We start from the raw sequence: 18133 nt of genomic DNA on the forward strand, positions 1-18133 counted from the left end.
TTCTATTTCGTTATGGCTTACGCTCAGCACCAGTTGCATAACAGGAGCTGAGCGGGAGCCATAGCTCGACAAATGTACCCCGCTGAGGCCCCCCACAACCATCAGACCGGGGAGGACCGAGCCCCCCGACCCTCCCTAATGGAGGATACCCCCCCTATTGGAGGCTTACGGGAGGGAGACGGATCCGACCGTGCGAAGAGGAACTCAAGCAACTCAAAGCACAGGGTGAGCAGACCGTGGCTTGACCCCACGACTACACACACGCACAACCCGCATGCCACCCGGGAACGAACGGAAGGAACAAACCTCGTTACTGCCCCCAAAATCACGGGGTCAAGAGCAACCCAACCCCGTGGCAAGGCTGTAGCAGCGGAGCGCGAAGGAAGACCCAGACCCACCGAAGGGACTGGATCCCCTGGAAAAATGGGGCCCGGAGAGGTCAATGACGCCAAGCATCAAGACCCCACCAGGCGGTCACTTAGTGACACCGCCCCCCACATCGCCAGCGTATTCGGATAAGGCCCTTCCAAGAGCGGGCCCTTTCCCCCCAATAGCACACCGCCTGGCACACTGACCCTGCAGAACAGGCAGTCAGCATGGCCGTAAGCACTCAAAAAAGGTTAACCAACGGAAGCAGGCAGCGCACCGGGGGAAACCAGGCAGCAGGCTGTAACCTGAGCCTGGAGCACTGCGGACGAGACAGGCGCCAAAGGAGTCAGCTGAAAACAGCCCCCCCGGCGGAAGGGGCGTATGCTGGCATTGTTGATCACCATGACAAAGCCTCCATCAAAAGAAAACCACCCAGAGGGGTCGAGGCAGAGAAGGCTGACATGATTGGCAGACGTCATGAACGTGCAGGGGCACACTCAACCGGGCAACCCGGGAGTTGACACTGCTCCAACATACCAGGGAATCAACTACCCTCTCGGTACAGACGGTGGTTGTTCCTATAACCCCTCAAGAAAAAAGGGTTATCCCAGGCCTACGGTATCAACGAAACTATACTTCGGACCGGGCCCGGCGGCTCGGGAAGCACACAGGGTTACCAGAGGAGGTCCAGAAGACCACCCCAACAGCCCCCTTCGCCATTCGTGAGAGAGGAGCGAAGAAAGGAGAACCAGCCCCTTATAATAGTGCCAGGTACAAAAGAGTACCCAAGAAAGGGTCTCCAAAACACCTAACCCTGTGACACCCGGGCCGACCCGGCATTTTTCCCCCCGAAAAAAGCACAAGTCCCTCAGGGTACCAGAACAGCAGATCTGCATCCCCGGCGGACAACGGGTTTAACTGACCTGGACCAGCGCGACCAGACCAGTCCCGTGTCTTAACCACGCTGACATGCCCACTCCAGAAGAGGGGGTAGGTATGCGTGTCGATCTAAAACATGAAAAGAGGGCGCCACCCAGACGGTCCCATTTGGACCGTGCTCAGTGGCCCACCCCAAGGGCGTGAGACCCCTCTACCTATGTTCTGATCTATTCCGTTAACATCCCCCAGATATGAACGAGAATTCATCGAGACAACCTAGTAAACTGGCGCTCGGAAGAGACAAAACTCCATCCCAGTTGCCCTATAAAAACGCTGTTTTAATAACAAGCAACAAAGGCGCACTTAGCCCCTGCGTGATTCTTTAACAGAAACACACCGAGCCAGCACTATGTATGCGTCGAGACCCAAACACATCAATGGATAGTCTAGCAAGACACCAAACATTGTTCCTCCAAGTCGCCTGGGAGAACGACACGGAGCCGTCGTGCTTCATGTTCCTTCCTCTTTTTATTTAAAAAAGAAAGAAACACAGACTGACATGAATCCCACGTGACGCAGCTGAGGGTAAATTTTTTTTACAGTTTTACATCCCACCACCGTCGCCATAGGGAGGAGACGGAAATCCCCAGAGACTTCCCGCGCGAGCCGTATAGATCGAAAAGAATATATTGCAACATTGAGCTACGTAATACTTGGGTTAGGGCTCTCCGAGGAGGAGGCACTGAACCAATACACACTCAATAATCGAATTGAATCGAATACACACACAATAGAGCAGAACTCCTTTTTGAAGTTCTACTCACCTTGACAATCTGAGGAGGAGGCTCTGAACTCTGAGGAGGCTCCCTCACAGGGAAGGAGAGTCCGAACTCACAGAAGGCCCGAGGAGGAGCTTCGTGAGGAGGAGCTCTGACAACTCCCTGAAACAGATCCATAACATGGACCTGAACAACTCACGGAAGTCTTACCAACAGAGACACGCTCAGTGACGTACTCTATGGCGGGGGAATTTCTGCGGTGCACACGCCCAATCTTCCAGGGCGTGGGACCAGGAAACCCCCCCCCCCCCCCTCTTACCCTGTAACGTGCCGAACAGCAACATGACAGGAACCTTGAAGGACAGGAGGTTTTAACCCCTGACCAATCAGAAAAGGGGAGGGAAGGATTACCAGTTCACCCCTTTACGACCCCACACCCATGATACGATGTAATGAAAAATAAAGCATGACACAGTCATAGTCTGCTACATGAAGTATCTAACAGCTTCACATAGCTCATGTGCTAACCTGCTATCTGATTTTTACTAAGGAAAAAACACAGAATAGAGAGGGCCCCCTTTAAGAGCCCCGGTACCAGACTTACACATGTGCTTCTGTGGCCAAACCTAACCCAGTTGTAGATCACAAGACACACACAACCCTTCATCACAACAAAAAATGGCAAAAGTACACTCTTGCTACAGAGGAACGCCGTTTTTCATAACGAGAGAATACAGAATCCCCGATTATGTATTGGCCACAGGCCTTGCTAAGCACACATGATAAGTGACCAAACAATCTTTTCTTTAGGAAAATATAGTTTCTCAAGCGGAAAGCACAACCCCAGCAATTAAGCTGAGGGTTACATCGTATCCCCACAAACACAGTGACACAATATATTGTAAACAACATGTCTGAGAGGAGGGTGGGGAAGCCCCAGGGAAACCGGGGGGATCAGGCTCATTCTGCTAGTGGCTTTGGTAAATCAGATCACGCGTCCATTTTCCTTTCACCAAAGTACAAACAAAGAATCAAAAGCACTCCCGTAGTCTCGCGAGAGGTGCAGAAATGGGATTTGACGTCAGAGGAGACGCTACAGGCTGCGTTTGACTGCACAGACTGGAGCGTGTTCCGCGACACAGATAACATTCATGTCTACACGGAGACAGTGCTGGACTATGTTCGTACTATGGTGGAAGAAACAATCCCCACTACCAAAATGAGAGTTTACCCAAATCAAAAACCCTGGGTAGACAAATCCGTCCGTGAAGCTCTGAGAGCGCGCACCAAAGCATACAACGACGGCCTAGTGGCAGGCAACATGAATGACCACAAGGTGGCGCGATACAACGTAAGGAGGACAGTGACAGAGGCCAAACGACGCTACAAGGATAAAATTGAACTCCAGTTTGAACAGGCTGACTCTAGAGCTATGTGGCAGGGGCTCAAAACGATGACAGACTACAAAGGCGCCTCCCTCAAACTGAACAGTGACATCTCCTTAGCAAATGACCTCAATACCTTCTATGCGAGGTTTGATGCTGGTAATAACAACACCAGCCCACAAGCCACGGCAATGGGGGGGGGGGGGGGGTCGGCTGCTGATGGAGACGCAGTGTTCAGGGTAACAGAGCATGAGGTGAGGCGGACCTTTAAAAAAGTGAATATCAGGAAGGCAGCAGGTCCGGACGGCATCCCCGGCCGCGTCCTAAAAGTCTGTGCCGACCAACTGGCCCCAGTATTCACTGACATATTTAACCTGTCCTTAGAACAGGCTGTCATCCCCACCTGCCTGAAGAAGTCCACTATTATCCCTGTACCCAAAAAATCCAAGCCTGCTTGCCTCAACGACTACCGCCCTGTAGCTCTCACCTCCATAGCCATGAAGTGCTTTGAGAAGCTAGTAAAGGGCTACATCTGCTCCTCCCTCCCCATCAACATGGACCCCCTGCAATTTGCATACCGCCCCAACAGGTCCACGGAGGACGCCATAGCCCATGTGCTGCACACAGCAGCATCACACCTGGACAAGAGGCAGGGGAACTATGTGAGAATGCTATTCATCGACTACAGCTCGGCATTCAATACCATAGTCCCCTCCATACTCATAGCCAAGCTCAGGGACCTGGGCTTGAACTATGACCTCTGCCAGTGGGTCTTGGACTTCCTGACTGGCAGACCCCAGGTGGTGAGAGCAGGCAACTGCACCTCCTCATCCATCACCCTCAACATAGGGGCCCCCCAGGGCTGTGTTCTGAGTCCCCTCCTCTACTCCCTGTACACACACGACTGTGTGGCTCAGCGGAGTAGCAATACAATCATCAAATTTGCTGACGACACAGTGGTGGTGGGCCTGATCTCTGCCAACGACGAGAGGGCCTACCTGGAAGAGGTCAAGGTCCTGGCGGGATGGTGCCAGGAAAACAGCCTCTCCCTGAACGTCAGCAAAACAAAGGAGATGATTGTGGACTTCAGGAGGTCGGGGGTCAAGGACTACAGCCCCCTCAGCATCGACGGGGCACCGGTTGAGAGAGTCAACAGCTTTAAGTACCTCGGAGCCTACATATCCGAGGACTTGACATGGACCACACACATTGACAGTGTTGTGAAGAAGGCACGACAACGCCTCTACTTCCTCAGGCGCCTAAGGAAGTTCCAAGTCAGTCAGAAGATCCTTAAGAACTTCTACTCATGTACAATAGAGAGCATCTTGACTGGCAACATCACCTCCTGGTTTGGGAATAGCACTGCACAAGACCGAAGCAGACTACAAAGAGTGACACTTTCAGCCGAACGCACAATTGGAGGGGGGCTCCCCACCCTCCAGAACATTTACAACAAGCGTTGCAAGGGCAAGGCTAAGAGAATCATTAAAGACTCCAGTCACCCGAACAACTGCCTCTTTGAACTGCTGCGGTTAGGCTAGCGATACCGGAGTCTCAAGGCGAGCACAGAAAGACTCAGAAGAAGCTTCTATCCCCGGGCCATCAGGCTGCTAAACGAACAATGAACACTACACAACAACAACCACCAAACGCACATAGCACACACATCCACACGCACACACTCACTTTAAACAAACACACTGTAGCACCCACTCCACACACTTTATAGCACACACCCACTTTAAACAAACACACTGTAGCACCCACTCCCCACACTTTATATTTATTGATGAAGGATTGCACTACAACTCGTACACCTTACTGTAAATTGTACCTAAATTGTACCTCATCCCATTTCTGCTTTGCACTATATAGTACTGTACATTAGTACACTGCATAGTATTGTATATTATATGGTAACTCAGTTACGTCTATTCTGCATCGAACATTGTACATATGTCTATACCGAACACTGTGACCTCATTTTCTTCTTCTAAATTACATGCTGTACTATGTTATTTGATACTATCTTGTCTAGCACAGTCTCTGGAGCGTAACAGTAAGAAGCATTTTGTATGAAAGTATTCTGTACTTCTGTATGACAACTATTAAAGAAACTTGAAACTTGAACTTGAACTCCTTCCTTACCCTTGATACGACCAAGTTGAACAGGTAACCCTGTTAATATGTGAACACACTGTTCATTGTCATTACAGGCTGAGAAAATAATTCATTCCTCAATCACATGTCACTAAGCATAGCTTTATAGGTTAATTAACCCCCTTAGTTGTGAGTTCACGTTACATGAACACACATGTTCTCATCACAACTAACCAGATCATTTTTACACATGTAAACAACAACCCGATTTCTATGGAGAGAGAAGCTATACCAGTGACAAGACAATTCACACACAACACGCGTCGTATCCTCAATGTATTGCAGCAACACACGTTTTGGAAAACATCGTTATTACAAAACATTTAGAAGGGAAGGAAAGAAGAAGTGTTTAAAGTCCGGTCGGGACCTTCCTACCCTGAGCGCAGGCCAAGAGAACTGCAATCTGGCTAACGGGACACCGAAGTTGAACACAGCATCTCCTGTGTCGGCGACGAGGGTAGCGTCGCTGCGCCACCCAGCCGCTACGTTTCTCCATGTTGACGCAGTCCTCGCTGGCAGGGCTCCCGGTGTAGGTTCGACTAACATCCTCTGTCAAAGATGACGTCGTAGTCAGAGTGTTTAAGGCATGTTATAGTCATAGAAAACGTTCAACAGTGTAGCATTAAGCTAACAGCCGTCCGACTGATAGCAACAAGCTAACGTTTACTAGCCTGGTAAACACAGCGAGCTAACGCCGCAGCTAACAGCTGACTGGCTAACACAGTAGGCCACAACTAGCACGCCAGCTAAGCAGCTATCACCTGAACTGTACACAATGACATAACAAGCCACACTTCAGACAGGCCGCTGTCCAAGTCCCTCCCCTAAGAGGGAAAAGAAAAAGAATGTCAAAACACAGTTTACAACGGTGATCCAGACATACAGCGGGACCAGCACAGGTCCCATTTCGGGCTGCAGCCGACTTTGAGCATGGAACTCCCAATAAAGAAGATCCTATGCCCACATTTCCTCGGTAGGGTATACTTTCATTTTTATATGAAAGGTGGGGCCTGCACGGGACAGAGAAGCATCCGCTCGAGAATCCTGGGTTCATCAGGACCTGGTCGCGGCCCACTAGATTGACCATCATGGGCGTCAGACCAAGATCCTCCGACCGCCGTTTAAGCCGAGCAGAGGACCCCAGCCTGGAGTCTGCTTTTCGTAAATTGTCAGCTAACCCCCACAGCATCAACAACAACCAGAGCTCGCAAGCAAAACAGTACGTACCCCATCCTGGAAACAACCGCTTCTCACAACAGTCGGTGCTTCCCACAGTCCAGCTGTGTTGCCGGAGGGCAACCCCATCCAGCCGCAGCAAGGAGGACTGTAGCTGGGGAGCATGTCAGCGGCGTGAGCTCCTAATACGAAAAAGCCGTTGTAGGTCAGAATGATCATCATCTTCCAGACACTCCAGTGACGAAGACAATATCGCCGTATTTTCTCGAAAATAGTGAGAGAGAAAATAAAGATATAATGTCAACGTATATCCTTGTTCTTCTGTTTTCCTTTCTCCAGCTAATACTTTCTTCCTCGCCAAGTGATTGGTATACAGGCACTATCATGTGGATGAAATTTGAGAAGGAGATGAGTGTGTGGCCCCACCCCTGCTTATGTAGGCAGCAGATGGGGGTGTGGTCAGACGGATGTTGGTATGTAAAGGTACATTTTGAAATTTATTCAGTGCATATCCACTGAAGCGAGATATTATGCAACTGGTGCTGAGCGTAAGCCATAACGAAATAGAACATAGATTCCTTACCTGACATCAGATGGTATCCAAATGGTATATTCCAATTCCTGATCACCATTCGAAAAAATCGATAAGTATATTGATCCAACTTGTGTACAGTATAACCCATGATCGCCGCGGCTCAGATGCTCCAGAATGAACTCTGGTAACTCCGGCTGCATCAGTGGACTGGAAAATGTGGACTGGAATATTTTTTTCCCCCATCCATTTTCATTGAGTCCATTCCAAAAGGGTGATTTACCATCTGGGAGAGGATAGGGGGCGCTTTTTTCACATCTGATCGCCGGCGGCCCCTGGATCTCCAACGGTAGGCTCGCGTGATGCAATATGATTTCAGATCGCTAATAAAAAAATAAATCCAGAGAAAAGCCGTGACGTGGCTTTCAACGTCACAATCGTAAACCCGAGATTAGCCGTGAGTGGCGCTCAAAGTGTTAACAATTGTGTGTATTGAGCCGTACTGTATTATTGTCCCCATCATAGCCCCACAGAGGGAGTCTCACATGTCGTACGTCGACGAGGCCTACTGCTTGGCCCCACAGAGGGAGACTCACATGTCGTACAGTACGTCGACGAGGCCTACTGCTTGGCCCCACAGAGGGAGGTTCACATGTCGTACGTCGACGAGGCCTACTGCATGGCCCCACAGAGGGAGACTCACATGTCGTACAGTACGTCAACGAGGCCTACTGCTTGGCCCCACAGAGGGAGTCTCACATGTCGTACGTCGACGAGGCCTACTGCTTGGCCCCACAGAGGGAGTCTCACATGTCGTACGTCGACGAGGCCTACTGCTGGGCCCCACAGAGGGAGACTCACATGTCGTACGTTGACTCGACAAGGCCTACTGCTTGGCCCCACAGAGGGAGTCTCACATGTCGTACATTATGTTGACGAGGCCTACTGCTTGGCCCCACAGAGGGAGTCTCACATGTCGTACAGTATGTTGACGAGGCCTACTGCTTGGCCCCACAGAGGGAGCCTCACATGTCGTACAGTATGTTGACGAGGCCTACTGCTTGGCCCCACAGAGGGAGTCTCACATGTCGTACGTCGACGAGGCCTACTGCTTGGCCCCACAGAGGGAGACTCACATGTCGTACAGTATGTCGACGAGGCCTACTGCTTAGCCCCACAGAGGGAGTCTCACATGTCGTACGTCGACGAGGCCTACTGCTTGGCCCCACAGAGGGAGACTCACATGTCGTACAGTACGTCGACGAGGCCTACTGCTTGGCCCCACAGAGGGAGGTTCACATGTCGTACGTCGACGAGGCCTACTGCTTGGCCCCACAGAGGGAGACTCACATGTCGTACAGTACGTCGACGAGGCCTACTGCTTGGCCCCACAGAGGGAGTCTCACATGTCGTATGTCGACAAGGCCTACTGCTTGGCCCCACAGAGGGAGTCTCACATGTCGTACGTCGACGAGGCCTACTGCTGGGCCCCACAGAGGGAGTCTCACATGTCGTACGTTGACTCGACAAGGCCTACTGCTGGGCCCCACAGAGGGAGGTTCACATGTCGTACGTCGACGAGGCCTACTGCTTGGCCCCAGAGAGGGAGACTCACATGTCGTACAGTACGTCGACGAGGCCTACTGCTTGGCCCCACAGAGGGAGTCTCACATGTCGTACGTCGACGAGGCCTACTGCTTGGCCCCACAGAGGGAGTCTCACATGTCGTACGTCAACGAGGCCTACTGCTTGGCCCCACAGACGGAGGTTCACCAGCGGTTCTCTGTCAAGGTTGGAGAAGCAGGCTTGTGAGGTAAATTGCCAGAAGATCACTGCAAGTGGCCTCCATCAACTTAACTTACAAAAAAGTATCATGGTTCTGTATTTCCATCATGTCTTGTCACTGCCATGCCGGTAATACCGTGCTATTATTAACAGTGGTGGAAGAATGACACGGTTCCATTACTTAAGTAAAAGTAGAAATACCCAGATAAATGAGTAGTCTGGTAAATTCTACTTAAGGCGAGACAGCACCCCCAAATCGTCTTTTTGCATTTTTTCGACGATATTGCGATTTTGCTTCCTAAACATGTCTTCTATGAAACTAGTGACAATAAAACGTCAATAACACACATTTTGTTGTTTATTTTACTTCATTTTGTCTGATTGTGTCCATAGATCCCAATTACAATACAGAACTTTGAGGTCGTTTTCTGAAAAACTAGTTTTTATGCATTTTACTTACACACAAAGTCTTGGAACTCCATTTCCCTAGTACCTACACACACCAAACTTTCCACATTTCTTCCCATCCATATTATGCTTCTTGTTATAGAAGGGTTTGTTGATATATCATTCATAGCCGGATTTATAGTACATTTTATACCAAAACTAGGCGAAAAATATATACTTTTATGACAGTAGACTACGGATGCTCGATATTGGCTTTTTTACCGATACCGATATACCGATATTGTCCAACTCTTAATTTCCGATACCGATATCAACCGATACCGATATATGCAGGGTTTCCCCCCACAAAAAACTGAATAATTTCAGGTAATTAACATTACATATGTCTTGTTGTGGAATTAACATAACATTATGCATACTTTTGACAATAAATGCAATCAGAATTTGTTCTTACTTGCTTGCCTGGGTAAATAAAGGTTATAGAAATGTAAAAAAAAAATTTAAATAATTTTTTTTAAAACCGATATTTTCCGATATCACATTTTAATGCCTATCGGCCGATAATATCGGTAGGCCGATAATATCGGACATCCCTACAGTAGACAGTATTTCCTGATGTATGGGCTGATAAGAGGACACCACAATCACCTCTTTAATAAGTTTCGTTTTGAATGTATCAACAAAATTAAACCAAGTTTTTTAATCTGGCATTATCCATGTTGGTGATGCGAGTCTTGGCAATACATGCAAATGTGTGCATATTTAATGCAGAAGTGCCTCATTTGCATATATAAACATAAAATTCAGAAAACTTGCAATATATTTTTTCTTAAGTTTATATGTACATAACCAACTGGGAAAGTTTCATATGATATCTATTCAAATATTTATTTTCCCTATTAGGGGGTGCTGTCTCGCCTTAAGTAAAAGTAGAGAAGTATTTTCTATTGAATGTACTTAAGTATTAAGAATTCATATTTATGAGGCGGCTGGGTGGCGCAGCGGTCTAAGCGCTTGTCACCAACACGCGAGACACCGGTATCGAATCCGGCTGTCAGCGTTGCCTCCGGCTTGGGCCGGCCGTCATACTGACTCAATTGGCAGAGTCAGTGGGAGGGAAGTCGATGGGTGGTAATCTGGTCATTGTAAACAGCGACTCCTACAGGTCGGTCAGGGCGCCTGCACAGCAAGGACAGGAGATGTCAAGGGTAGTGTGAGCGTCCCACATGTTACACCTCGCCAATGAGAGTCCGCGCTGGCAGGTGAAAAGAAGTGGCTGGCTGACTCCGCATGTATCGGAGGGGACATGCGATAGATTCTTCAACCCTCCCTACGACCGACCAGTGGGGGGCACATGCGAGCAACGATCAAGACAGGGGAGGTGGGAATTGACACGAAAAAAACAGAAAAAGAAGGAGAAAAAGTAGACAAAAAAAATCATATTTATGTAATATTTCATTAAATCTGCAGCGTGTAACTTTTCTGGGAACCGGTGCAGCCGGAGGACATGTGTCTCCAACATCAGTGCTGGGTATGTCTTGTCTTTTGGCTGGATGATGAAAAATTCTTTTACAATTTTCTTCCTCACATTCACACACCGACGGCAGAGGCAACCATGCAAGGAGCCGACCTGCTCATCGGGAGCAATTAAGTGTCTTGCTCAAGGACACTTCGACACAGAATTTGGTCTTTTGGTCTCATAGGTAATACCTTATTCTTTCTTTGTGTAGCCTTCGCACTTAAACACTCATCCTACCACTCGAGACAAATCATGAATAAAAGTGTTTAATTCAGATGACTATTCACTGAATACAAGTAGGAGCAACTCTTATTAAGTCAACGTTTCACAACAGTGAAATAGTATTCGCCGTTATGTGATTTCTTTTAATTCTATTTGAGAAAATAAAGTACTTTTTATACACCTGAGAAAAACTATACGACAAGATGTGCAAAAGAAAATTAATTAAGAGGCCGTGCACTTTTTGTGTGAGTATAGTATAGTAGCTACATATACCACTTTAATAACACTCATATAGTATAGTAGCTACATTATACCACTTTAATAACACACTCATATAGTAGCTACATATACCACTCTAATAACACTCATATAGTATAGTAGCTACATATATCACTTTAATAACACACTCATATAGTATAGTAGCTACTGTACATATACCACTTTAATAACACACTCATATAGTATAGTAGCTACTGTACATATACCACTTTAATATACCACTCACATTCAAAGCCCTCAACAACCTTGCCCCTCCCTACCTGTCCGACCTCCTCCACCGTCACACGCCCACCCGTCGCCTTAGGTCTGCAGATGCCAACCTCCTAACACCTCCCACGACCAGGCTCCGGACCTGGGGCGACAGGGCCTTCGCTGCTGCTGCCCCCTCCCTCTGGAATGCCCTCCCCAGCCATATCCGTGATGCAAACACCCTGACATCTTTTAAATCAGCCCTCAAAACTCACCTTTTCAATCTTGCTTTTGACCTCTAATTCTGTCGGTGTTGTTTTATTTTTGTCATGTATTATTTTTGTTCTGTTTTTTTTTTTTTTTTTTTTTGCCATAGTTTGTCTCTCCTGCCCATGTAAAGCGTCTTTGAGCACCTGGAAAAGCGCTATATAAAATAGATGTATTATTATTATTATTATTTAATAACACACTCATATAGTATAGTAGCTACTGTACATATACCACTTTAATAACACACTCATATAGTATAGTAGCTACTGTACATATACCACTTTAATAACACACTCATATAGTATAGTAGCTACATTATACCACTTTAATAACACACTCATAGTATAGTAGCTACATATACCACTTTAATAACACTCATAGTATAGTAGCTACATATACCACTTTAATAACACACTCATACAGTATAGTAGCTACATACAGTACCACTCATACCAGATTCTTTGTGAATTTAATGTACAGTATACTACATTGATAACACACCCAGATTCACAATGTATGTATCACATACATTTCTGATTATAATTCTCTCATAATGTGCTTATGGTGCCTTATAAGCAACACTTATAACAGTTAAGGGTTTCCAGAGAAACGCATAAGGAACTACTAAAATGTTCCAAATGTTTCTTTTTGGTAGGATTTACACAAAAAACAACATACTGTTTTATTTGAAATGAGTCAGGAAGAAGAAGAAGAAGAAGAAGAAGAAGAAGGGGAAATAAAAAATCAAGTCTCGTTGCACGTTGTTTTGTTTCTTTAAATGACAGAAAAGCACAATATACAGAAGGAGAATCAAATCATTCGGACGCCTCATAACACTGTTTGTAACACAGAGACAATCTCAGAAAACCATGTGGTGAACGTCAATATTATCTATTTGTACACGTCGAAGCGGTCTCCTGTGACATCACGGAGCACATGGCATACGTTGATATGTGATATAGAGAAGCGCTCGGCATCGGTCTTTGCACATACCTGCGATAGCTGAAGAGCATCGATATCATTTTCACAAATCATATATAATAATAATAATAATAATAATAATAATATATAATCAATATATAACATTAACACGCATTACACAAAGTACTCATAAATCATCCTCTTAACATAAACGAAAACAAAACAAACACTTAAGAAGCCATGTTGTCTGCATTCCAGGCTTATAGAGAGAGACGGGGTCTTAAAGGAACGGTTCACTTTGTTTCAGAGGTCTTTCATGGATCATGGACAACCGCTCCCAATCATGGACAACCCCTCCCACCCACTTTACACACGGACTCGGCTGACAGAAGGAGCACGTTCAGTGTTAGACTAAGACTCCCAAGATGCAACACTGAACGGCACAGGAAGTCCTTCATTCCGTCAGACTCTATAACTAGGGATGTCCGATATTATCGGCTGACCGATATTATCGGCCGATATCGGCAGTAAAATGTGATATCGGAAAATATCGGTATCGGTAAAAAAAATTTAACAACAATAACAATATTTGTTATATATATATCCAGTGAAATTATTAGTTACCTGAAATTATTCCGTTTTTTGGGGGGGGAAACCCTGCATATATCGGTATCGGTTGATATCGGTATCGGAAATTAAGAGTTGGACAATATCGGAATATCGGTATCGGTAAAAAAGCCAATATCGAGCATCCCTATCTATAACGCATCACTGTGCCTCACTGAGCACAGAGTGACGGTACAATCTGGCATAATCTACCTGGACTTTTACTTTTAAAATCGACATTTTACAATATGACACTTATACAATTTTACTGTATATTTTAGGCCGTATATTTTAGGCTGTATATTTTAGAATGGAAATACTTATCAGAATGTATATCCCAGACCGTATTTTATTCTTTATTCTTATTCGTGACTTTTGTTTTTGACTACCTAAATGAGACTGATAGGCAACCTTCGGAACGAAGAAGCCACCTAATGATGATGAAATGTTTACTGTTTACTGTGAGCAATCTGTAATGCTGAATTTCCCTCGGGATAAATAAAGTATTTCTATTCTATTTCTTGTTCGTCACAAACCGAGAGTGATTTCTTCTTCCAATATCTTCCAATATGCCCCCTAGCTCAGGGAATGAACTCCAACAGTCCTAAAGAGATTCTCCTCTCTGTTGCAGAGTTTAAAACCTTGATCTGCAACCTTTGTCAATCAAGTTGTACGTGTTTTGATTGATTGTTATCCTTACTTTTCCTCGCCTCATCATGTTGCCTTATTGTTATGATTTTATATACTGCGTGATTTTTTATGCTTTTTTTTGCTTATTTCTGTATGTACACTCGACGTGAAGTTGCCTTTGAAGTTTAAATAAAGTTTTGAAATAAAAATCAAATCTAAAACGTTTTTGGGATAGATCGAAAAAGTTCCCTAGTTTGTGACAAATCGGAGAGGCGTCTTAAACAAAGTGAAATGTTTCTTTAAGACCATGATAGCAGGCAACGTTTGGAATAAATGCTTTTTGTTCCTTGAATTCCACTCTTATCCACAAGGATAATTGGTCCCATTCACCAATTCCCATCACTGCTGAATGCAATGTTGCCGTCTGTATTGTAGGGATGGGCGTCCATTTCCCAATATTTGAATAGTCATACTTTTCTTTTTTAAATAGTTCATGCAAATATTGTTTTGACTTTTTCCCTTGTTTTTACCAGCAACTACACTGTGTAGTGTATTGAGAGAGGACCCTATTAACTGTTGCACCGCTGAACGGCATGCTGGGTACAGGTAGCTAGCTAGCCAGGTGGCGTGAATGCTTTACCCAACGCAGTTGTGTTTCCGCGTCTCTGATTGGCCAGGTCATTTCTGGTCATGTGACATGTACGCCCAATCGTGGGACCGCAAGTGTCTACACTGGTTAAGCTTAGGCGCTCTTTCGAAGTTGGTTAAGGTTAGAGTTTGTCTTAGAGCATGGCGATAGAACGCCTGCCCTTCTTTCGACGGTTAAGCTTAGGCACTCTTTCGAAGTTGGTTAAGGTTAGAGTTTGTCTTAGAGCATGGCGATAGAACGCCAGGTAGTTTGCAGGCTGTTAGACCCGGAAATATGCGCAGAACTTGCTGTTCCACGATTTGCGCACATGTCACATGACCTGGCCAATCAGAGCGCAAAACTCGCACGCGGAAACACAACTGCGTTGGGTAAAGCATACACGCAGCCAGGTAGCATAAGATAGTGCGTTAACAGCTGGGAGAACAGAAAAGAAAGATGAAGAAAGAGAGACAGGAGATGTTACATGGTAGCAACATTTTGTACGTTTGCCATGTTGTTTCACTAAGTTCACACATTTCAAGCATCAGTGATGTAATGTTCAGAATTAATGCTTTTGTTCCAGGAAATACTCTGGCCTGGTCAGCTAGCGAGCTTGTTGGATTAGCTTGTTCGCTATTAAGTAAAAACAAAAACATACGTTAGCGTGGAAGCTCAAGACATTTCAACGATGTAACTTTCAGAATTAATGCTTTTGTTTCTGGAAATAACGTTAGCCTGCTGCGACTCGCAAATATCTAGCTGTTAGCAATGAAAGCAGCCAGCTAGCTCGCTAATTTGATTATGTCACGTTCGCCATTAAGTAAAAACAATATCATATGTTAATGTGCAGGGGGTTTTGATTAGTAGTCTAATAGTTCCCAGTGACTATCGAATAATAATTTTGTGAGATTTGCCCATCCCTACTATATTGTTCCAAATCGTTAGCCTCATACGATAATTACCTAAGTAATTTTATTGCCAAATTGAGATTTCTGCCTAACTGTACTCTCCTCACACTGCTGCATTGCCCTGGCTTAGTGCCTATGTCCTCAGCCGATCAGAACGCTTGTTACATACAGAAATCCCCATCTACCTAACTCACTTGTGTGACCATTTTAACATTACATACACAGACGGCGATCGCATGAATTAGGCAAGTAAAACAACTGCCTAGTGTTTGTATGACATGTATGTAAGAGGAAAAAATGCATAAGTCATGACATATCTTGTTTAAAAGTCACCTTATTTAGTTACGCAATGGTTGTTGTGTTTTTGTATTTTTGCAAACTTGTTGATACACCTTGTGGAACTTATTTTCAAAATATAAATGAAAAACTCCCAAAATCTTGAAAAATTATTTAAGCAATTATCGTATGAGGCTAAAGAAATACTGCCTTCACAAGAACATTACAAAAGGGTTCATGGATGAGTAACAAACAGGTCCCTGTAAAGACATTTACAGCCACAGGGTTTGTATGGAATAGTAACAGGGCCATGACGAGAAAAATATATTTTACATTATCTTTAAATGTTTACATTATTACATTACAATAATTTTACATTATTTTACATTATCCTTCGAGAATAAAGGTGACATTTTGAAATTAAAGTTGACATTTTGAGAATAAAGTAGACCTTTTGAGAATGAACTCAAAAGTAACAGTTTGAGAATGAAGTAGAATTTTTTTTATTAAAGTAAAGGTTTTGAGAAGAAAGTCAAATGGACTGAAATGTCGACTTTAATCAAAAGATGTCGACTTTAATCTTGAGGGATTGTGTAAAATATATATTTTGGTATCATGGGCCCTATTACTCTGTCGTGGGTTAGTTTGTGGAACACTCCACCAAAAATAAAGCAAATTCATTACGTCCATAATCACATATTCCAAAACTATAAACGTGTACAAATTAATTGGGTTTGAGAGTTGTCGAGTTAAAGAGCGTCACCTATTACAGGGAATATTAAATACAGCTCAGTGAAAATGATGAAAGCAAAGAAATCAAGGCAATGATTTTTCTTCATCATATTTCACCGAGTTCTATTTGAGACGTCCTGGAATATACGTGACGCCACTCAAACCAAAACTCAAACAAATACATTTGTCAATAAATAATTGGATCGTTTTGGGATCGCTTTGGGAGTGTTCCTTTAAGTCCTCCGACTCAACCATTAACCCCATCACTTACACCACCTCTCATGTGTGTGTGTGTGTTTGAAAAAACAACCTGAAAGGGTTAAGCCTAAAAACCAACTGCCCTGTACTGACGGTCAAAGTTCACATCACTATTGTGCTTTTTCCTTTAGGCGGGATTTGTAAAGGGTTTGTAAATGGCTTGCAAAGGGTTTGTAAAGGATTTGTAAAGGATTTGTAAAGGGTTTTTCAAAGGTAAACTGAGTTAACTGAATCATTTCTGAGCCAATCATTTCTGGGGATTTGTTTGTTTGTGTGTGTGTTGGGGGGCGGAGCATCCGACTCCTCACGGCACCGAACCTGAGCAGCTGCTGTCAACAACCAACCAAGGAATATCAAGGAGTATCAGGATTTCTCAAAGAATCTCAATTTTTTTTTTGCCAACTTGGGAAGAATCACGTGGTCAGATCCCCGACCCGCCCTGTGTTGCCTTAACGTCTCGCGCCGACCTGCGTGCGTGCATACGAGTACTTTCTCATACGAGTACTTTCTCATCCGAGTACTTTCTCATCTGAGTACTTTCTCATCCCAGAACGTTCTCATCCGAGGGCGGTGCGTCTCGCCTCGCTGTAGGAGTGGGTTGTTTGCTTTTTTACGCACAGCATCTGTGACGCGGAAGCCATTTTTGTCGTCGATCGATCCGAGAGCGACGTGGGAAGAAATGTGCGGAAGAAAAAGGTTTCGATAGCGGTCAGGGGGGAAGAGGTCCGGAGGGAGGAGGTCTGGAGGTTCAGAGGGAGGAGGTCAGGGGGGAGGAGGTCTGGAGGTCCGGGGGGAGGAGGTCCACTGGGAGGAGGTCCACTGGGAGGAGGTCCACTGGGAGGAGATCCACTGGGAGGAGGTCCACTGGGAGGAGGTCCGCTGGGAGGAGGTGCGGGGCCCCTCAGTCCTGCAGCAGCGTCTCCCTCCAGTTGAAGCTGTGGTTGGGCCCGTGGGTCAGAGGCAGGATGGGCGGGTCCACCAGCTGCCACACCCCCGTCTCGCCCATCTCCTCGCAGGCACAGAAGCCCAGGTAAGGGATCTGCACAGAGAGGCAGAGAGAGAGACTTTGTGACGAGTCAGCATGTAAAGAGTGAGAGAGATCCCTTACTCTGGCATTTCCCCAAAAGTACCATAGCATTTCCCCAAAAAGTACCATAACATTCCCCAAAAGTACCATAGCATTTCCCCAAAAAGTACCATAGCATTCCCAAAAAGTACCATA

General features: G+C 45.5%; 1 protein-coding gene across 1 annotated transcript in view; it reads right to left on the bottom strand.

Moving 5' to 3' along the window:
- Positions 1-12562: 12562 nt before the first annotated feature.
- LOC311233849 (ubiquitin-associated and SH3 domain-containing protein B-like) overlaps positions 12563-18133 on the bottom strand; it is a 104208-nt gene continuing 98637 nt past the window's right edge. The window contains exon 14 of the mRNA XM_084320897.1: positions 12563-17950. Coding sequence (XP_084177023.1) covers positions 17813-17950 — 138 coding nt within the window. The 3' untranslated portion in view covers positions 12563-17812. The remainder of the gene's footprint in view (positions 17951-18133) is intronic.

The sequence above is a fragment of the Notolepis coatsorum genome, assembly GCF_963971535.1.
Source record: "Notolepis coatsorum genome assembly, chromosome: 8".
NCBI lineage: Eukaryota > Metazoa > Chordata > Actinopteri > Aulopiformes > Paralepididae > Notolepis > Notolepis coatsorum.